Source organism: Lethenteron reissneri, chromosome 64 (genome assembly GCF_015708825.2).
Source record: "Lethenteron reissneri isolate LAM-NWPU_2019-01 chromosome 64, ASM1570882v1, whole genome shotgun sequence".
Lineage (NCBI taxonomy): Eukaryota > Metazoa > Chordata > Hyperoartia > Petromyzontiformes > Petromyzontidae > Lethenteron > Lethenteron reissneri.
This window is the reverse complement of record NC_083842.1, coordinates 10729077-10751517: the sequence shown is the minus strand read 5'-3', so window position 1 is coordinate 10751517 and position 22441 is coordinate 10729077. Positions and strand designations below refer to the sequence as shown.

The window sequence follows — 22441 nt, the reverse complement described above, 5'->3', positions numbered from 1 at the left end:
ACGCGATCGGACCACCCGAACGGACAACCTCGACTGTGGCCAATGTCGGAGCCAGGATTTTCAGGTCGAGGTGTGGGGGGGGCAGGGGGGGGCAGGGGGGGGGGCAACCCCTCCAGCGATGAAAAATGATAGAGGAGTTTTTAGCAAGTGAGGAATTGTCCCTTGCTTTGTATTCGACGCGTGTGCGGCGATGGCGCGGCCGTCGATCGAGGGTTCGATTTCGAACCGCGTCGTGTGATCGGCATCGCGCTCGCTGAAGGTGTCGATGCCTTCAGGGAAGTCGTGGACTGTGTATACGAAACTGCGCACAATTGTGAGTCGCTTATAACTGCTTTGCCGTTACTTATTGCCAATTATGGACTCAGACTATTGTTCTATCATCTCATACAGTCCCTGGCACAATATGCTACACAGTGGCAGTGGGGGTCGCAAAATCCCGCTTTATTACAAATAAACCCCAATGATCCGATCGAAATCCCGAATTTCGATCGGATCATTGGGGGGGGGGGGGGAGCACGTGACCCCCCCACCCACCCCTCCCACCGGCTCTCGCAAGTAACCGTGGCGAACATTGGCCGCGAAAGCCCCTCCCGACTGCGGCGCGTTTAACGCAACCGGATTCGTCGCTAAACTTTGTTCTGTCGCCCGCCCTGGGAGAGAGACGCGGGGCGACGATGCAACGGGTCGCGCAGCCACGGGTAAAACCCGCCGCCGGTATTTTATAGAAAGCGAGCGTGCGTCTACCGTATGCTCTGTATATGTGTGTGTGGAGGGAGAGAGCGAGAGAACGTCTCTCTACAATGTGTACATAGTGGTTTTATTTATGGCTTGTGTATTGCACACGGACAGAGTGTAAAGATAACTATCGGCTTGTTTATTTTGGATTGGGGGGGGGGCTGCTGCTGCACGCGAAGGCGATTAAAAGATTTCTACTTTCACGCGGCGCTTGCGACGTCTCTGCTTGAGCGGGAAACGGCGGGTGGCAGAGGTCGCAACCGGGTACCCGATACCCGTACCCTACCCGATACCCGGCTACCCATACCTGGGTACGGGTATCCGCTTGCGACCCTGGTGTGGCCGGGTACGGGTAGGCCGTGAGTCACTGGTGAGTCACCGTTTGTCACTCATTTCCCAACGTCTTGTCTCTTCTCGCAATTCAAGTTCCTAGAATCAACCCACCCGCGCCTGCAACATGGCTTCATCCCAGAGGTCGCAATCGGGTACCCGATACCCGTAACCCTACCCTGGTCCACACCCGAGACAGCTTTCCTTTGAGTTGTGCGCCTTTTGGCGTCATCTGGTCCAACCCATGTGAGACTAGGCTCTAAGGAAATCTGTCTCGGGTGTGGACCAATCAACTTCAAGGACAGTGCATACATTATCAGAGTTGTGTTTTTTGTTTGCATTATGACTGCAGGTATTGCGGTCTATGTAAACATGACTCCTTGTAAAAAAATGTGTCAGTTTTGTTGCCAGATAGAAGGGTAAAAAACTAATTCGAGCGGTAGCGTAGTGGCGGCTAGCGCTACGCTACCAACCCCGGCGAGTCGAGTTCGATTCCCCGCTCACGGCAAACAACAAGCGACGATTATCCGAACAGTTCCCGATCAAATATCTTTCGGCAGGACCCTCCTGAAAGCGCACTGGGAACGTGGTCAAGACTTTCCGTGATAAAAACAATCCCTTTTAAATCACAATGACAACGCTACACGTATACAGATTTTATTGAAATGGCAGTTATAGAAATGTACGCATTGACTATTGAAACAGCTCGCAAACGCCCTAACGTAATGGGAGCGCGCGGGGTCGTGGTGGTGGTCCAGCAAAAACTAAATAACTTGATAACCCACATGGAACAGAAATGATAAATCGGGGTTTTTTGGGGGCGGGTGCAGATTTTATTATTCAACAACCATAATCCCCCCGCTCCCTGTCTGCCACCAGACCAGATCCAATCGAATCGAGTGGCCACGTGGGAGAAGGGAGAGGGGCAAATGCACCGATTGGTTCGCTTTTTCAGCAATCCGCAGGACGATGAACAGTGACGTGGCAAGAAGACGTCGACTATTTTACACTTTTTCGATTTAAAGCTTTCATGACTGCAGGGATTCATCTTCTTGGTTCTTTCGGTAAAGTCACGTAGAAGGGAAATAATAAAATAATAAAAATAATAAAATAATTCTCGCGACGTTTCGGCCCCAACGCAAGCAGCCGTCCTCAGGTGAAGACCAGGTCTGTCGGGGAGACAGTCATTCAGACGCCGTCTCCCCGACAGGTGAAGACCTGTTCTTCACCTGAGGACGGCTGCTTGCGTTGTGGCCGAAACGTCGTGAGAATTATTTTATTGTGTTTTATTTGTATTACTTTATTATGTTTTATTTCTTAAATTTTATTACTTCCCTTCAACGTGACTTTACCAAAAGAACCAAGAAGATATTTTATACTTGGCTGTTCGCGACCAATATTATCCACGATAAAGTTTATTTTTTTCTCTTTCGGGTTAGATCGCGTAGATATAAACGCAGCCGATTAGGAAGGTTTCGTCACTTAAACATTCACATTTGCTGCGGGTTTACTCTCCCAACACGACTGCTGTGTGCTGAACTTGTCGTAGCCAATCGGCACGCTTTGTTCACGCGACTATACTCCTTGCTAACTGGCCGTGTCGGGTGGTGGCCGCGAGTTTAACGGCATATTTACGTTTACGCGATCCAACCAAACTAAAAAAAACGAACCTCGATTGTGGATGACACTTTGCCGTTCGCCCGTGACACCGAATCGATGGCCTCATTCTCTCCCCCCCCCCCCCACTCGGCAACTTGAAAAAGAGGAGAGCCGTGTAGTTCAGCCAGGGCCTGACCTGCTACAAATTGTCGTAGAGCTTAATAGAGTAAGACGAGACATGATCTCATCCACGCCAGCTCAGGAGCTAAGCCACAGCCATTATGAAACCTCCCCCCCGCCCCCCGCAGTCTGCCCCCCCCCCACATCCCCCCCTACCCCCCCCCCACATCCCCCCCTACCCCCCCCCCCACCGACCCAACCGCCGCTCAATAAGTTTAAGATCGCAGCGTGCCGGCCGCCCCCATCCTGCTGCGTTTCTCCATCGCCCAGCGGCTCCTCTTGAGCGGCTTCGCTCCCTTCTTCTTGTGCCCCGGGCGGGATGTGTCGTGCGCCGGCGGCCTGCGGGGACGACCGTCGTCGTCGCCGTCGGCAGCCGCCGTTGCCGCGGGTCGCGCGGGCGCAGGCGGGCCTACGAAGACGCCCTCGGTGGGGTCTTCGGGGAAGGCGCGGAGGTCGTCGCGGGGTCCGCCCTCCTGCTGCTCCTGCTGCTTCTGCTGCAGCTTCTCCCGCAGCGCCGCCGTCTGCTGCTGGCGCAGCTGGCGACGGTGCTGCTCGCGCGCACACAAAGGGGGGCCCCACCCCCCGTTTCCGAACGGACAACGACAGCTACATTAGTTTTTTTTCTCCCACCGCGCAAAGCCTGGCACGGGCTGCCCGGGGGGGTTGTTTGTCCGTTACGCAGACACCCCCCCCCCCACCCACCGTCCGCTCTGCAACTTGTACCAACCCTCTGCGCGCTTTGGGATATGAAAGCGTGGCGATCTGCGTTTTTTCGTAACGTCTGTGTGCGCGCGCCCTGCGCTCGTGCCCTGCGCTCGTAATGCCAGGGGGGGGGATCGCTCTGTGCCAAAGAGAAGAGTTGACGATCTGCGTTTTACCCCACCGCATCACCACGCCCCTCCACCCCCCCCCACCACCACACCCCCCACCGCCCCCCCCCCCACCACCACCCGGTGCCGGTCGTACCGTGTTGGGGGAGAGGTATTGGCTGTTCTCGTACAGCGTGGGGCCCCCGAAGCTGCCCTGGAAGAGACGGATGAGTTGCAGGACGAAGCGGGGTCCCATCTCCACGAGCTGTCCGTCCTCCTCCACAATCTACAAAGACAAAGATGCCCCCCTCGCCATCTTAGTACAACCTCTAACGGTCCGTCGGGGGCGAGTGCCGTCAGGCGAAGTCGCGAGCAGCGCCACCGCCCTACGAAGGCCGGCACGGCGGCACGCGACGGGGTGGTTGGTTGGTGGCCAGCGTCGTGCCCGCACGCGCGTGCCTACGCGATGAATCTGGTAGATTTGTGGGTGAGGAGGGTGCCGTGGTGGGTGAGGAGCGGTGAGGTTGTGTGGGTGAGGAGGGTGCCGTGGTGGGTGAGGAGCGGTGAGGTGTGGGTGAGGAGTGGTGAGGTTGTGTGGGTGAGGAGGGTGCCGTGGTGGGTGAGGAGTGGTGAGGTTGTGTGGGTGAGGAGCGGTGAGGTTGTGTGGGTGAGTGGTGGTGAGGTTGTGTGGGTGAGGAGTGGTGAGGTTGTGAGGGTGAGGAGGGTGCCGTGGTGGGTGAGGAGCGGTGAGGTTGTGTGGGTGAGGAGTGGTGAGGTTGTGTGGGTGAGGAGTGGTGAGGTTGTGTGGGTGAGGAGTGGTGAGGTTGTGAGGGTGAGGAGGGTGCCGTGGTGGGTGAGGAGCGGTGAGGTTGTGTGGGTGAGGAGTGGTGAGGTTGTGTGGGTGAGGAGTGGTGAGGTTGTGTGGGTGAGGAGGGTGCCGTGGTGGGTGAGGAGTGGTGAGGTTGTGTGGGTGAGGAGTGGTGAGGTTGTGTGGGTGAGGAGGGTGCCGTGGTGGGTGAGGAGTGGTGAGGTTGTGTGGGTGAGGAGGGTGCCGTGGTGGGTGAGGAGTGGTGAGGTTGTGTGGGTGAGGAGTGGTGAGGTTGTGTGGGTGAGGAGGGTGCCGTGGTGGGTGAGGAGCGGTGAGGTTGTGTGGGTGAGGAGTGGTGAGGTTGTGTGGGTGAGGAGTGGTGAGGTTGTGAGGGTGAGGAGGGTGCCGTGGTGGGTGAGGAGCGGTGAGGCTGTGTGGGTGAGGAGTGGTGAGGTTGTGTGGGTGAGGAGGGTGCCGTGGTGGGTGAGGAGTGGTGAGGTTGTGTGGGTGAGGAGGGTGCCGTGGTGGGTGAGGAGTGGTGAGGTTGTGTGGGTGAGGAGTGGTGAGGTTGTGTGGGTGAGGAGGGTGCCGTGGTGGGTGAGGAGCGGTGAGGTTGTGTGGGTGAGGAGTGGTGAGGTTGTGTGGGTGAGGAGGGTGCCGTGGTGGGTGAGGAGCGGTGAGGTTGTGTGGGTGAGGAGTGGTGAGGTTGTGTGGGTGAGGAGGGTGCCGTGGTGGGTGAGGAGTGGTGAGGTTGTGTGGGTGAGGAGGGTGCCGTGGTGGGTGAGGAGCGGTGAGGTTGTGAGGGTGAGGAGGGTGCCGTGGTGGGTGAGGAGCGGTGAGGTTGTGTGGGTGAGGAGGGTGCCGTGGTGGGTGAGGAGCGGTGAGGTTGTGTGGGTGAGGAGGGTGCCGTGGTGGGTGAGTGGTGAGGTTGTGTGGGTGAGGAGTGGTGAGGTTGTGTGGGTGAGGAGGGTGCCGTGGTGGGTGAGTGGTGAGGTTGTGTGGGTGAGGAGCGGTGAGGTTGTGTGGGTGAGGAGGGTGCCGTGGTGGGTGAGTGGTGAGGTTGTGTGGGTGAGGAGCGGTGAGGTTGTGTGGGTGAGGAGTGGTGAGGTTGTGTGGGTGAGGAGTGGTGAGGTTGTGTGGGTGAGGAGTGGTGAGGTTGTGTGGGTGAGGAGTGGTGAGGTTGTGTGGGTGAGGAGTGGTGAGGTTGTGTGGGTGAGGAGGGTGCCGTGGTGGGTGAGGAGTGGTGAGGTTGTGTGGGTGAGGAGCGGTGAGGTTGTGTGGGTGAGGAGCGGTGAGGTTGTGTGGGTGAGGAGCGGTGAGGTTGTGTGCGTGAGGAGTGGTGAGGTTGTGTGGGTGAGGAGCGGTGAGGTTGTGTGGGTGAGGAGGGTGCCGTGGTGGGTGAGGAGCGGTGAGGTTGTGTGGGTGAGGAGTGGTGAGGTTGTGTGGGTGAGGAGCGGTGAGGTTGTGTGGGTGAGGAGGGGTGAGGTTGTGTGGGTGAGGAGCGGTGAGGTTGTGTGCGTGAGGAGTGGTGAGGTTGTGTGGGTGAGGAGGGTGCCGTGGTGGGTGAGGAGCGGTGAGGTTGTGTGCGTGAGGAGTGGTGAGGTTGTGTGGGTGAGGAGGGTGCCGTGGTGGGTGAGGAGCGGTGAGGTTGTGAGGGTGAGGAGTGGTGAGGTTGTGTGGGTGAGGAGCGGTGAGGTTGTGTGGGTGAGGAGCGGTGAGGTTGTGTGCGTGAGGAGTGGTGAGGTTGTGTGGGTGAGGAGGGTGCCGTGGTGGGTGAGGAGCGGTGAGGTTGTGTGGGTGAGGAGTGGTGAGGTTGTGTGGGTGAGGAGGGTGCCGTGGTGGGTGAGGAGTGGTGAGGTTGTGTGGGTGAGGAGGGTGCCGTGGTGGGTGAGGAGCGGTGAGGTTGTGAGGGTGAGGAGGGTGCCGTGGTGGGTGAGGAGTGGTGAGGTTGTGTGGGGGAGGGGGGTGCCGTGGTGGGTGAGTGGTGAGGTTGTGTGGGTGAGGAGTGGTGAGGTTGTGTGGGTGAGGAGGGTGCCGTGGTGGGTGAGTGGTGAGGTTGTGTGGGTGAGGAGCGGTGAGGTTGTGTGGGTGAGGAGGGAGCCGTGGTGGGTGAGGAGCGGTGAGGTTGTGTGGGTGAGGAGTGGTGAGGTTGTGTGGGTGAGGAGTGGTGAGGTGTGTGGGTGATGAGTGGTGAGGTTGTGTGGGTGAGGAGGGTGCCGTGGTGGGTGAGGAGCGGTGAGGTTGTGTGCGTGAGGAGTGGTGAGGTTTTGTGGGTGAGGAGGGTGCCGTGGTGGGTGAGGAGCGGTGAGGTTGTGAGGGTGAGGAGTGGTGAGGTTGTGTGGGTGAGGAGCGGTGAGGTTGTGTGGGTGAGGAGCGGTGAGGTTGTGTGCGTGAGGAGTGGTGAGGTTGTGTGGGTGAGGAGGGTGCCGTGGTGGGTGAGGAGCGGTGAGGTTGTGTGGGTGAGGAGTGGTGAGGTTGTGTGGGTGAGGAGGGTGCCGTGGTGGGTGAGGAGCGGTGAGGTTGTGTGGGTGAGGAGTGGTGAGGTTGTGTGGGTGAGGAGGGTGCCGTGGTGGGTGAGGAGTGGTGAGGTTGTGTGGGTGAGGAGGGTGCCGTGGTGGGTGAGGAGCGGTGAGGTTGTGAGGGTGAGGAGGGTGCCGTGGTGGGTGAGGAGTGGTGAGGTTGTGTGGGTGAGGAGGGTGCCGTGGTGGGTGAGGAGCGGTGAGGTTGTGTGGGTGAGGAGGGTGCCGTGGTGGGTGAGTGGTGAGGTTGTGTGGGTGAGGAGTGGTGAGGTTGTGTGGGTGAGGAGGGTGCCGTGGTGGGTGAGTGGTGAGGTTGTGTGGGTGAGGAGCGGTGAGGTTGTGTGGGTGAGGAGGGAGCCGTGGTGGGTGAGGAGCGGTGAGGTTGTGTGGGTGAGGAGTGGTGAGGTTGTGTGGGTGAGGAGTGGTGAGGTTGTGTGGGTGATGAGTGGTGAGGTTGTGTGGGTGAGGAGGGTGCCGTGGTGGGTGAGGAGTGGTGAGGTTGTGTGGGTGAGGAGCGGTGAGGTTGTGTGGGTGAGGAGCGGTGAGGTTGTGTGGGTGAGGAGCGGTGAGGTTGTGTGGGTGAGGAGTGGTGAGGTTGTGTGGGTGAGGAGCGGTGAGGTTGTGTGGGTGAGGAGGGTGCCGTGGTGGGTGAGGAGCGGTGAGGTTGTGTGGGTGAGGAGTGGTGAGGTTGTGTGGGTGAGGAGCGGTGAGGTTGTGTGGGTGAGGAGGGGTGAGGTTGTGTGGGTGAGGAGCGGTGAGGTTGTGTGCGTGAGGAGTGGTGAGGTTGTGTGGGTGAGGAGGGTGCCGTGGTGGGTGAGGAGTGGTGAGGTTGTGTGGGTGAGGAGCGGTGAGGTTGTGTGGGTGAGGAGCGGTGAGGTTGTGTGCGTGAGGAGTGGTGAGGTTGTGTGGGTGAGGAGGGTGCCGTGGTGGGTGAGGAGCGGTGAGGTTGTGAGGGTGAGGAGTGGTGAGGTTGTGTGGGTGAGGAGCGGTGAGGTTGTGTGGGTGAGGAGCGGTGAGGTTGTGTGCGTGAGGAGTGGTGAGGTTGTGTGGGTGAGGAGGGTGCCGTGGTGGGTGAGGAGTGGTGAGGTTGTGAGGGTGAGGAGCGGTGAGGTTGTGTGGGTGAGGAGGGTGCCGTGGTGGGTGAGGAGTGGTGAGGTTGTGTGGGTGAGGAGCGGTGAGGTTGTGTGGGTGAGGAGGGTGCCGTGGTGGGTGAGGAGTGGTGAGGTTGTGTGGGTGAGGAGCGGTGAGGTTGTGTGGGTGAGGAGGGTGCCGTGGTGGGTGAGGAGCGGTGAGGTTGTGTGGGTGAGGAGGGTGCTGTGGTGGGTGAGGAGCGGTGAGGTTGTGAGGGTGAGGAGGGTGCCGTGGTGGGTGAGGAGTGGTGAGGTTGTGTGGGTGAGGAATGGTGAGGTTGTGTGGGTGAGGAAGGCGCCGTGGTGGGTGAGGAGCGGTGAGGTTGTGTGGGTGAGGAGTGGTGAGGTTGTGTGGGTGAGGAGTGGTGAGGTTGTGTGGGTGAGGAGGGTGCCGTGGTGGGTGAGGAGTGGTGAGGTTGTGAGGGTGAGGAGAAAGCCGTGGTGGGTGAGGAGTGGTGAGGTTGTGTGGGTGAGGAGTGGTGAGGTTGTGTGGGTGAGGAGCGGTGAGGTTGTGTGGGTGAGGAGGGTGCCGTGGTGGGTGAGGAGTGGTGAGGTTGTGTGGGTGAGGAGTGGTGAGGTTGTGTGGGTGAGGAGGGCACCGTGGTGGGTGAGGAGTGGTGAGGTTGTGTGGGTGAGGAGGGTGCCGTGGTGGGTGAGGAGTGGTGAGGTTGTGTGGGTGAGGAGGGTGCCGTGGTGGGTGAGGAGTGGTGAGGTTGTGTGGGTGAGGAGGGTGCCGTGGTGGGTGAGGAGCGGTGAGGTTGTGTGGGTGAGGAGGGTGCTGTGGTGGGTGAGGAGTGGTGAGGTTGTGTGCGTGAGGAGTGGTGAGGTTGTGTGGGTGAGGAGTGGTGAGGTTGTGTGGGTGAGGAGGGTGCCGTGGTGGGTGAGGAGTGGTGAGGTTGTGTGGGTGAGGAGGGTGCCGTGGTGGGTGAGGAGTGGTGAGGTTGTGTGGGTGAGGAGGGTGCCGTGGTGGGTGAGGAGTGGTGAGGTTGTGTGGGTGAGGAGGGTGCCGTGGTGGATGAGGAGTGGTGAGGTTGTGTGGGTGAGGAGGGTGCCGTGGTGGATGAGGAGCGGTGAGGTTGTGTGGGTGAGGAGGGTGCCGTGGTGGGTGAGGAGTGGTGAGGTTGTGTGGGTGAGGAGGGTGCCGTGGTGGATGAGGAGTGGTGAGGTTGTGTGGGTGAGGAGGGTGCCGTGGTGGGTGAGGAGTGGTGAGGTTGTGAGGGTGAGGAGGGTGCCGTGGTGGATGAGGAGTGGTGAGGTTGTGTGGGTGAGGAGGGTGCCGTGGTGGGTGAGGAGTGGTGAGGTTGTGTGGGTGAGGAGGGTGCCGTGGTGGATGAGGAGTGGTGAGGTTGTGTGGGTGAGGAGGGTGCCGTGGTGGGTGAGGAGTGGTGAGGTTGTGAGGGTGAGGAGGGTGCCGTGGTGGGTGAGGAGTGGTGAGGTTGTGTGGGTGAGGAGGGTGCCGTGGTGGGTGAGGAGGGGTGAGGTTGTGTGGGTGAGGAGGGTGCCGTGGTGGATGAGGAGTGGTGAGGTTGTGTGGGTGAGGAGGGTGCCGTGGTGGGTGAGGAGTGGTGAGGTTGTGTGGGTGAGGAGGGTGCCGTGGTGGGTGAGGAGTGGTGAGGTTGTGTGGGTGAGGAGCGGTGAGGTTGTGTGGGTGAGGAGGGTGCCGTGGTGGGTGAGGAGTGGTGAGGTTGTGTGGGTGAGGAGCGGTGAGGTTGTGTGGGTGAGGAGGGTGCCGTGGTGGGTGAGGAGCGGTGAGGTTGTGTGGGTGAGGAGGGTGCTGTGGTGGATGAGGAGCGGTGAGGTTGTGAGGGTGAGGAGGGTGCCATGGTGGGTGAGGAGTGGTGAGGTTGTGTGGGTGAGGAATGGTGAGGTTGTGTGGGTGAGGAAGGCGCCGTGGTGGGTGAGGAGCGGTGAGGTTGTGTGGGTGAGGAGTGGTGAGGTTGTGTGGGTGAGGAGTGGTGAGGTTGTGTGGGTGAGGAGGGTGCCGTGGTGGGTGAGGAGTGGTGAGGTTGTGAGGGTGAGGAGAAAGCCGTGGTGGGTGAGGAGTGGTGAGGTTGTGTGGGTGAGGAGCGGTGAGGTTGTGTGGGTGAGGAGGGTGCCGTGGTGGGTGAGGAGTGGTGAGGTTGTGTGGGTGAGGAGGGTGCCATGGTGGGTGAGGAGTGGTGAGGTTGTGTGGGTGAGGAGGGTGCCGTGGTGGGTGAGGAGTGGTGAGGTTGTGTGGGTGAGGAGGGTGCCGTGGTGGGTGAGGAGTGGTGAGGTTGTGTGGGTGAGGAGGGTGCCGTGGTGGATGAGGAGTGGTGAGGTTGTGTGGGTGAGGAGGGTGCCGTGGTGGATGAGGAGCGGTGAGGTTGTGTGGGTGAGGAGGGTGCCGTGGTGGGTGAGGAGTGGTGAGGTTGTGTGGGTGAGGAGGGTGCCGTGGTGGATGAGGAGTGGTGAGGTTGTGTGGGTGAGGAGGGTGCCGTGGTGGGTGAGGAGTGGTGAGGTTGTGAGGGTGAGGAGGGTGCCGTGGTGGATGAGGAGTGGTGAGGTTGTGTGGGTGAGGAGGGTGCCGTGGTGGGTGAGGAGTGGTGAGGTTGTGTGGGTGAGGAGGGTGCCGTGGTGGATGAGGAGTGGTGAGGTTGTGTGGGTGAGGAGGGTGCCGTGGTGGGTGAGGAGTGGTGAGGTTGTGAGGGTGAGGAGGGTGCCGTGGTGGGTGAGGAGTGGTGAGGTTGTGTGGGTGAGGAGGGTGCCGTGGTGGGTGAGGAGTGGTGAGGTTGTGTGGGTGAGGAGGGTGCCGTGGTGGATGAGGAGTGGTGAGGTTGTGTGGGTGAGGAGGGTGCCGTGGTGGGTGAGGAGTGGTGAGGTTGTGTGGGTGAGGAGGGTGCCGTGGTGGGTGAGGAGCGGTGAGGTTGTGTGGGTGAGGAGGGTGCCGTGGTGGGTGAGGAGTGGTGAGGTTGTGTGGGTGAGGAGGGAGCCGTGGTGGGTGAGGAGTGGTGAGGTTGTGTGGGTGAGGAGGGTGCCGTGGTGGGTGAGGAGGGTGCCGTGGTGGGTGAGGAGCGGTGAGGTTGTGTGGGTGAGGAGGGTGCGTGCCGTGGTGGGTGAGGAGTGGTGAGGTTGTGAGGGTGAGGAGGGTGCCGTGGTGGGTGAGGAGCGGTGAGGTTGTGTGGGTGAGGAGAGCGCCGTGGTGGGTGAGGAGCGGTGAGGTTGTGTGGGTGAGGAGCGGTGAGGTTGTGAGGGTGAGGAGAGCGCCGTGGTGGGTGAGGAGCGGTGAGGTTGTGTGGGTGAGGAGTGGTGAGGTTGTGTGGGTGAGGAGGGTGCCATGGTGGGTGAGGAGCGGTGAGGTTGTGAGGGTGAGGAGGGTGCCGTGGTGGGTGAGGAGCGGTGAGGTTGTGAGGGTGAGGAGGGTGCCGTGGTGGGTGAGGAGCGGTGAGGTTGTGAGGGTGAGGAGGGTGCCGTGGTGGGTGAGGAGCGGTGAGGTTGTGTGGGTGAGGAGGGTGCGTGCCGTGGTGGGTGAGGAGTGGTGAGGTTGTGTGGGTGAGGAGGGTGCCGTGGTGGGTGAGGAGCGGTGAGGTTGTGTGGGTGAGGACGGAGCCGTGGGTGAGGAGAGCGCCGTGGTGGGTGAGTCACAGTAGACCTGCGAGGCCGTGGTGGTGGTGGTGTCGGGCCACAGTGGCGTCGATCGTTCACCTGGAAGTTGCGAATCCAAATGCGGTGGTCGGTGATGGAGAAGGAGAGCACGTGGTCAACAAAGGGCTGGCTCTTCGGGTGGTAGTGCGGCGTCGCAAACGTCTGTAGAAACACACGGCAGAGGTCGCAACCGGGTACCCGATACCCGTACCCTACCCGATACCCGGCTACCCGTACCCTGGTGCGGCCGGGTATGGGTACGGGTGGGCCGTGAGTCACTGGTGAGTCACCGTTTGTCACTCATTTCCCAACGTCTTGTCTCTTCTCACAATTCAAGTTCCTAGAATCGACCCACCCGCGCCTGCAACGTGGCTTCATCCCAGAGGTCGCAATCAGGTACCCGATACCCGTACCCGTACCCGGCCGGGTACGGGTAAGGAATCAAAACCCGTTTGCGACCTCTGACACACGGCCACACGTGGCTCACACAGGGCACATGCGACTAGGCCTCGGCAAGGTAAGGTAATTGTACCCTTTTTACCGGGTAAAAGGGTGAAGGTGTCGACATGCCAAGGGGTAAGGTAAAGGGTAGGGTAAAAGGTAGGCTCGTTGCTTTTAACACTTTTACCTTGCCTTGCCGAGGCCTACATGCGATGCCTGCACAGAGGGGTCCAGGGAGACGCGCGGGGTGGTGGTGGGGGGGGAAGAGGCACGCGCTGAGGGACACACGTGCAGTGAAACACGCGTGTGTCGAGGCACGCACGCACAGGGTGTGGGGGACACACGCGTGGCGACGCGCGTGGAGGGGAGCCGCACGCACCTGTGTGAAGAGCTCCTTGAGGATGGCGTAGTGGGGAAGGGTGTCAAACGTCTACGCGCCGCAGAGGGGGAGAACGCACGCGGGACATTAAGTCGCGATAATCACGCAAGGCCGCGGAACCAACCGACGATTCAACACGTCCATTACCGCCGCAAAGAAAGTGAACCAACGTCACCGCCGCCGTGGGGAATGTGTTAACGTCGGCAACATCGCCGCGAGTCGTTCGAGCAACAGCCGAGTGAGCGGGCATATGAGCAAGTGAGCGAGCGATTGAGGAAGGCGATTGAGTGGGGTGCGCTGGTGAAGTGAGGCGAGTGGGTAGGTGAGTTTTTGAGTTGAGTGGGCAGGTTGAGTGGTCGGGCAAGCATGTGTGTTAAAGGTAGGCCAGGATTTGGCTGCTGTAAATTCCGACGCTTCGTTGAGCTATCATTTGTGATGTCCAGGTCGCGTCTGAAAAAGAAGCTAATAGCTCAGTGGGCCTTACCTGGTAAGATTAAAAAATATACAAAAACGAAACATTGTTTCAAGCGATTTCTTTAACTTTCCTATACTTTGCACTACTATCGAGTTTTTGTACCGTTTGTTCTTGTAACATTCGGGCCCCGTGCCCCTACTGGACATCGGTGAAAGAGCTTCATAGCTCATCGGATTCCGCCAGTATAAATATTGAAAATAAGCGAGTGAATGATTAACTGACGGCTAAGCGAGTGAGTGACGAAGCGGGCAAAGGTACGAATGAGAAAGTGAGCGAAGGAGCGAGCGGGGAGCCGATCGAGTGGGTGGGCGAGCGAGTGATCGGGCGAGTAGGCAAGCGCACGGGTGAGCGAGCGAGCGAGCGGGCACCGACCGGGTCAAACGACAGCAGTGGACGTGACCCCTTGAGGCAGTTCCCCGTCAGCTTGAGCTCCGCCATCGTGTGAACTGAAAAACCGCACGGAAAAACAAACGTCACGTCCGCCTCGTCCAGACGCAGTCCACCAACGCCGCCAGGGCCACACCACCCTGCGTCACCCTCCTTCCTTTGGAGCCGCGATGACGCGCACGCAACAAGACAAGGATCCACCGTGGAGCCTTAACGACAGAGGTCGCAATCGGGTACCCGATACCCGTACCCTACCTGATACCCGGCTACCCGGCCGGGTACGGGTACCCGTTTGCGACCCTGGTGCGGCCGGGTACGGGTAGGCCGTGAGTCACTGGTGAGTCACCGTTTGTCACTCATTTCCCAACGTCTTGTCTCTTCTCACAATTCAAATTCCTAGAATCAATCCACCCGCGCCTGCAACATGGCTTCATCCCAGAGGTCGCAATCGGGTACTCGTACCCGTACCCTACCCGTTACCCGGCCGGGTATGTTTACACACCGCACCAGGTACTCATTTGAGGCTGAAATGACGTAGGGGAGGCCCAGTACCGGTGCAGATCATCGTCACCAGCCGTGAGCGGGAATCGAACTCAGGACACCGGTTCATACCGCGGCACGCTAACCGCTACACTACCGCTCCCCCCAACAACAGCCGCCATTCGCCTCCCAGTGGCGGTGACGTCGCCCACGGCGCTTGTGCCAGGCCAGGTGCACTCCGTGGCCACGCACACCAACACGCAAACACACACAGCCCCAAACGCGCACACAGCCCCAGATGCACACACAGCCCCAAACGCACACACAGCCAAACGCTCACCCCCCCCCCCAAATTCACAAACGTGAACGCGCAAAAAACGCGAGCGTGTCAATACTCACCGTTCTGAACGAGGAACTTTGCCGAGGGCCCATGTGGGACGTTGGAAATCCTGCACGAGGGGCACAACACGCAGAGCGACACCGTCAGCGCGTTCCTTCTTACACGCTTTCATTTAACTCACTGTCTGTTGTTGTTGTTGTAGTATCCTCAAATCTTGTAACTCAATTTTAATGATGACAATACTATATTCTATCATAAAAAATTAAAAATATATATTTTTAAGAGATCTTCTTACACGCTTTCATTTAACTCACTCGCTCTGTTGTTGTCGTATCCTCAAAAAATCTTGTAACTACATTTTTACCCACTTCCCAATGTGGTATCGACTGCAAACTTGGTATACTTATGTCTTACTGATGACAATACTATATTCTATCATACAAAAATCAAAAATATATATTTTTCAACAATATTTTTTACATGTTAAGTTTCGGCTTGGGTCTAATTGTCCACGCTCAACTGAAGTTTGCTGTAAATCACCACGGCCCCTCACGTTGTGGCAAGCTTCGGGGCCACTTCCTGGAGTCGTGGAGTTCTGCCATTACTAATTTAATCAACTTTTTTGGGTTAGATCGCGATCTAACCCAAAAACGTTGATTATGAATATTGGTCGCGAAAGCCTACGTGTTAGTTCTGCCATTACTCGTACGGTACATTTAATTAAAGTGTGTTTTTTTTTAAAAGTATTTTTAAATATTACTTATTTTTTAAATCCTTTATATTAAGTTTGCTTGCTTGCTTAGGACCGTGCAAATCTTTCGGTCGTTTTTTAACCCAATTCCCGTGATCCAATCGAGCTGACATTTTGCATACAGACTCGTTGTGCGTGACAATGCATTTTTTTGAAAAAAAAAATTCCTAAATTTTACACTGTTTAGGGAAATTTTTTTTTAATTTAATTACCAATTGTTTAATGCTGCCTGACAATCATCTGACCAATAGGTGGCAGCCATCTCAAGCCAGAGGACGAGAGGACTCTAGCCACCCCGATGCCACGCATATAAAGGATTTATAGTGAAAAACTTTGTTTTTACGGGTTTACTTGTATCAGACTACGGTTGAACTTCTCAGTGTCGTGCAAATGTATTGAACATTGCTAGACAAGGCGTCCTGCCCCCCCCCCCCCCCCCCCACCACCACCACCACGCTGTGTCCGGTCACAGTCGTTGTGACCATAATTCATCACGCTAGACTTTTATTCCAGTAAAAAATTATTATTTTATATCATGGGACCTCTCCTTTGCCAGTACCAAAATATATTATTAGGGTTTTTCCCCCTTTTTTTCTGGCAACAAAACGGACACCTTTTGCAAGGAGTCATGCTTACATTAACCACAATACTTGCAGTCAAATGCAAATCATCTGGTCGAACACCATATGAGACGAGGCTCTAAAGAAAGCTGTCTGTGGTGTGGACCAATCAGTTTCAAAGGCAATGCATAAATGATCAGAGTATTGTTTTTTGTTTGCATTTGACTGCAAGTATTGTGGTTAATGTAAGCATGATTCCTTGCAAAAGGTGTCAGTTTTGTTGCCAGAAAAAAGGGGAAAAAGCCTATTAGTATTATTTTATACTAACAAAAAAGTGTCACATTTTGTAGCTGCTCACCCCCCGAGCTAGAAATGCTCCGATCATGGCATTGCCTTTGTTATCTGGTCTGACACTGGTGGTGAGACTAGCTTGTGTAGACCAATACGTTTCAAAGACAATGCATAGATGATACTGGTAGGAACCTCCTGGTTACACCAGCCCACAGGGGATTATTGTGTCCGTCTGTCCGTCGTGCAGGGAGGGACTGGGTGGGGAGGGGAGGGTCTGGGGAGTTCACTCACCACATGTACAAATCCATTTTCTTCTTTGCTTCAAAGTAGATGCACTTATTGCAGTTCTTCATCTCACAGATCTGAAGGTGCACACATCACGCGTTTAGCGTTTTGAATAAAACGTATTTTCCCCCGCCAAACATGTTATGTATGTACAGTACACCCTTGTTAATTCGACACACATGGTGCTCTGGCCTTGCCGAATTATCCAATATTCCGAATTATGTACAACAGTACCCCCCCAGTGCCTCCCGCCCCAATTAAAAAAAAAATATCCAAATTTGTTTTCCCAAACTCTTCACACACCATTGACACACACCCCCCCGCATCAATTCTATCCAGAACTTTGGATTTGTCTCGCAGACTTAAGGGATTTATACTTTGATCAATTTCTATCACTTCTTGATGTAGGTGCAGACGACATGTCTCAGAGGGTTGGCTTGCACAGAGCGCACAAAACAAGGTAAAGTCCAAAGCGACGGGTCTGCACCCACGCTCACCACGCTCGCCACGCTCACCGCCACCAGACCGAGTCGTTTTGGGAAATTGGACCGTTCGGTACGGCAATTCGACTCGTGGCAAATTAATAAAACCGTACATATGACGAAAGCGCGGCCGAACCTAATTATCCCCAATTACGAATGATCAAATTACCGAAATAACGAGGTTTTACTGTATGTTCAACTTCTTTCTAGCCGTACGTAGCCAACCGTGCTCATAGGAGGTGCGGGGGAAGGGTACAGCGCAACCTCTCCCCCCGCCCGTGTTACAGAAGGGCCACGGAAGAGGTTACCACAGAACTACTTTTGAGATCCATGCAAGTGAGGGGATGGCTTCTTGGATTTGAACCTACGACCGAAGCATCGTCAGCCTATTGCGCTGGCCGTGCGCGTGTGAACTACACGCATCGCGCGTGGGAGTACATGTGCAAACGTGCCATACGTTTGCACATGTACTCCCACGTATGGCACGTTTGCACCGTACGTATGCGTGTGGTACGTTTACGTACGTGCGTGAGCATGTGTGCGTGTGTGAGCGTGTGCGATTGAGGTGCGTGTTTGGGGGTAGCTCGGCACAACCCCGTGGCGTGCGAAGCCGCATGGCCGGCCGTGCATGTGGTGTTTATATTTTATTGCACGGAGGAATGCGAACGCAAATCACTTTTCTCTACCTCGTTGACCACAAACAGTTTGTCCTTCCTGTCCATTTTTGTGTCTGTAAAAAAATAAAAGGGGGGGGTGGGACACACAAGCAAGGCAACGTCATCAGCGCGTGCATTTTTGGTTTTATTCATCAGACCACTGTTAGACTTGTCAGCGTAGATAGACACATTCCTCCTGCGGAGGGAGCTGGTAGGAACGTTGGGTTGCTCGGTCAATGGCCAGGGTCAACGGCGGCGTGGTGTATTCCGCAAATATGCCCGACTGAGGGCGGGCACAAGCCGGCGTGAGTAGGTTAAACGTTCAGTTTTATAAGGGCACCACGGGGTGACCAGCCCTTCCCCACCAACCCCCCCACCCAGCCCCACCCTCCCCACCCAGCCCCTCCCCACCCTCCCCTCTTCACCCAGCCAAACCCCTCCTATTTTTTTATGCACGACGGACGGACACAATAATCCCCTGTGGGCTGGTGGAACCAGTGGGTTCCTACCAGTATAAAGGTATTTGTTGGGTTAGATGGCGGCAAGTATAAATGTGTCGTTACGGTTTTGACACACGTAAATAAAAAAACCGTACCAATTAGTTATTCACTTCAGCCCACTGGTTGTGTATTTGAGAATAAATTGACAACATTTACAAGTTGAGTAGTGTGCGACGTTTCGCCGGGTAATCACATCTAGCAGCATCGTCGGGCGATTTTGCCAGAATTGTGAATCACGTTTAGAGTATTTGGCTACTGCTGTGAATTTCCATGATAAGCCACTAATTTGAACTATCATTTGTGATAGCCAAGTCGCGCTTCTGAAATATAACAAATTATTTAGTTTTATTTGGATTTTTTTTTAAGCGATTTGTTTACCTTTCCTATAATTTATACTCCTATCGTGTTTTTGTATTCATCTTCTTGGTTCTTTCGGTAAAGTCACGTAGAAGGGAAATAATAAAATAATAAAAATAAAACATAATAAAATAATTATCACGACGCTTCGGCCACAACGCAAGCAGCCGTCCTTCTACGTGACTTTACCGAAAGAACCAAGAAGATGAATCCCTGCAGTCACGAAAGCTTTACATCGAAATGTTTTTAATTGTTTGTTGTTGTAACATTCTGACCCGCCCCTACTGGACAAATCCCATCTGATCCTTCCAGTAGAAATATTCAGATTCTGCATCAACATGAGTATTTCGCTACTGATATCAATTTCTGGAAACGAGCCATTTCGTTGAGTTATCATTCGCGAACAGGTCCCTTCTGAAACCGACCTATGTAACAGCTCGGTGGCCCTCACCCGGCAAAATACATTTAAAAAGTTGAGTTTAGGAAATTCCACGTTCTCCAGACAAGTTCTCCATACCGGGTTTGGAGTGGGGCATGATACTGCGCAGGTCCTGCATCAGGTGCCGCGTGCGGTAGTTGATGCCGCGCGACGAAAAGATCAGCACTCGCTCTTTGTTCGTCCAGCGGCCCTGCGGGAGGAGACGCACGGGTTAAGTCCGCCTGCTTGACTTGCGCGATGTTAGAGAAAACTTTTTGTACACCGCGCGCGGCACATGCTACTGCACCCTCCCCCCGCCGTTATAACGCGGAACGCACCCCGTGAGAGACACAGCAAACTCCAAATATACCGCAGCAGGCAGTCAGCGTCGGGATCGAACTCACGCGCTCCTGTATATCAGGCGAGGGAGTTAACATCTCGCAACTGTGATGATGATGAGAGACATCGCAAACCCCAAATATACCACAGCAGGCATAGTCAGTGTCGGGATCGAACCCATGGTCCCCTGTATACCAGGCGAGGAAGATAACATCATGGAAACGTGGTGATGAGAGAGAGACACCGCAAACTCCAAATATACCGCAGCAGGCATCGTCAGCGTCGGGATCGAACCCACGCGCTCCTGCATACCAGGCGAGGTAGTTAACATCTCATAGTCACCGCGGCACCACTACTTTACCAACGTGCATTGGCCAACGCGGTGATAAGAGGTACGGTAGGAGTCCAGGGGCTGGCAACCAAAACATTTTTTTACACGCTTTTATTTAACTCACTCTTGTTGTATCCTCAAATCTTGTAACTAAATTTTAACCCACTTCCCAATGTGGTATCGACTGCAAACTTGGTATACTTATGTCTTACTGATGACAATACTATATACTATCATTAAACAAAAGTTTTTTTTATTTCTTTCCGAATTCGGGAAAAAAAGCCTCGACAGGATTTTATCAAGGGCCGCAACAAAGCACTGCGGTGAATTCTAGATGGGTCCCTTAATAAATACAACATCGCCTCTCCACCCACCATGATCGGGGCAAGATCATCATCCCTCAGCAGCGGATTGACAAAGTTACAACAATCGTTAAGATGGTTTTTGTTCTTATAGATATATACGTGTGCGTGTGCGTACAAGCAGCTTGATAACTTAAAAATCAAACGCGGTACGTAAACTTGTGAATAGTCTCTTTAACGGAGACGTTGATGAAAGAGCTAATTCACGCTCCGAATGAGTTGACTAAGGAACGAATTAACGCTCCGAATGAGTTGGATCAGGAACGAATTAACGCTCCGATTGAGTCAGCTCAGAAGGAGCGATTTAACGCTCCGAATTAGTTGACTAAGGAACGAAATCACGCTCCGAATGAGTTGACTCATGAACGAATTCACACTCCGAATGAGTTGGCTCAGGAACGAATTAACGCTCCGAATGAGTTGGCTCAGGAACAAATTCACGCTCCGAATGAGTTGGATCAGGAACGAATTCACGCTCCGAATGAATTACCTCAGGAGCGAATTCACGCTCCGAATGAGTTACCTCAGGAGCGAATTCACGCTCCGAATGAATTACCTCAGGAGCGAATTCACGCTCCGAATGAATTACCTCAGGAGCGAATTCACGCTCCGAATGAGTTACCTCAGGAGCGAATTCACGCTCCGAATGAATTACCTCAGGAGCGAATTCACGCTCCGAATGAATTACCTCAGGAGCGAATTCACGCTCCGAATGAGTTACCTCAGGAGCGAATTCACGCTCCGAATGAATTACCTCAGGAGCGAATTCACGCTCCGAATGAATTACCTCAGGAGCGAATTCACGCTCCGAATGAGTTGGATCAGGAACGAATTCACGCTGCGAATGAGTTGGATCAAGAACGAATTCACGCTCCGAATGAGTTACCTCAGGAGCGAATTCACGCTCCGAATGAGTTGCCTTCAGGAACGAATTCACGCTCCGAATGAGTTACCTCAGGAGCGAATTCACGCTCCGAATGAGTTGGATCAGGAACGAATTCACGCTGCGAATGAGTTGGATCAAGAACGAATTCACGCTCCGAATGAGTTACCTCAGGAGCGAATTCACGCTCCGAATGAGTTACCTTCAGGAACGAATTCACGCTCCGAATGAGTTACCTCAGGAGCGAATTCACGCTCCGAATGAGTTGGATCAGGAACGAATTCACGCTGCGAATGAGTTGGATCAAGAACGAATTCACGCTCCGAATGAGTTGGCTCAGGAACGAATTCACGCCCCGAATGAATTAACTCAGGAACGAATTATCCACTAATACAAATAGCGAACGAGTTAACTGCAAGGGGGTGCGAACGAACGCGCGGCAAGGAGCTTAATCGATATAAACGCGCGCAATTTATAACTTATCGAGTAGTAGTCACAGACGGATTAAAATTAACACGCTTTCGGCCTAGTCGACACGAGTAGGGGGGAGAAAGCCTCGGCTCGCCTGACCACGCCGCGGCAAACGGGAGCTGCTCACCCGCGACACGGGCAGAGGGACCACGACCTCCGTGGGCTTCCGGGCATCCTCCTCCTCCGCCTGGCTCTTCTCCGCGTTCTTCCCCTTCTTCGCCTTCTTCGCGTCGTTCCCTCCGTCGTCGCCGGCGATGTTCGCGCGCCGTCTCTTCTTGCCGCCGACAGAGTTCGACTCCAGCTGCTGCCTCATGCGTTGCCTGTACGCGGCCATGTTGGCGGGGAGGGAGGGAGAGAGAAGGGGGAGGGGCCACGCGTCACGTGGGAAGTGACGTCACGGGCGGGTGGGTGTGGGATGGGGTGGGACCTTTAACCCTGGCGGTCAGAATCAGAAAATCTTCATATTTAAATATTCTTAGGTTTTTTCGGTAAAGTCACGTAGGTAAAACATCAAAATTAATAAAAATAAAATAAAGATCACGACGTTTCGGAGGCAACACAAGTCTCCGTCATCAGGTGGGACCGTCACAGCCAGATTAGCTGCATCAAGTGAGGCAGGGATTCAAGATGTAATCCCTTAAAAGCGAGTTGGTTACCACATTCTGATGAGCTCCCCCCCCTCTCCTCCCCCCTCAACTCGCTTTTAAGGGATTACATCTTGAATCATTGCCTCACTTGATGCAGCAAATCTGGCTGTGACGGTCCCACCTGATGACGGAGACTTGTGTTGCCTCCGAAACGTCGTGATCTTTATTTTATTTTTTATTAATTTTGATGTTTTACCTACGTGACTTTACCGAAAAAACCTAAGAATATGAATCATTGCAGTCACGAAAGCTTCAAATCTAGAATGAATGCATATTTAAAGTTGAGGATAAATCCAAGTTTCAAGTTTTCATACTCTAAGGTTTTTTCGGTAAAGTCACGTAGGTAAAAATAAATAATAATAAAATTTAGAAAAAATAATTGAAATAAAATAATGTGATTTCTTATCTTATTTCTATTATTTGTGCTATTATTTATTATTATTTATTTTTTACCTACGTGACTTTACCGAAAAAACCTTAGAGGATGAATCCTTGCAGTCACGAAAGCTTCAAATCTAGAATTTCAAGTTTTCACTTATTAGGTATAGCCCTGTGAGCCATTCGGCTCTTGAATCGGGTTCAACCGCAACAAACAAAAAACTAAAACATGAACAAGAAAACATCTTAAAGTGACTATGTGACTAAGTGAAAACAGAAAATCCAAGAAAAAACGGCAAAATATTGCAGAAAAAGCACCGTACACCAACGCTGTGTGCAAAAATCCCAGTGGGATGCAAGTCAAACAACAACAACAACCACAAGACAACTTAGATTAAGGCCATCAGTTCTACTCCGTACTACAACAAACAAACATGGCCAAACCAAAAAACTTTTCGAAATCACCAAAGTAAAGCCATGAAAGCAATGAAACAGTGATCATAGGAACTGTGACC

General features: G+C 54.7%; 1 protein-coding gene across 1 annotated transcript; it reads right to left on the bottom strand.

The window, feature by feature from the left end:
• Positions 1-3028: 3028 nt before the first annotated feature.
• Positions 3029-21267, bottom strand: LOC133358975 (ribosome biogenesis protein BRX1 homolog). Its single transcript, XM_061577357.1, has 10 exons — positions 21029-21267; positions 18615-18726; positions 17271-17314; positions 16109-16179; positions 14275-14324; positions 13381-13454; positions 12534-12584; positions 11774-11875; positions 3811-3939; positions 3029-3392 (listed from the first exon to the last, which is right to left on the bottom strand). Exons 1-10 carry the CDS (start codon positions 21233-21235, stop codon positions 3060-3062), a joined length of 1173 nt encoding a protein of 390 aa, XP_061433341.1. The 5' UTR covers positions 21236-21267; the 3' UTR covers positions 3029-3059.
• Between the last annotated feature and the right edge of the window lie 1174 nt (positions 21268-22441).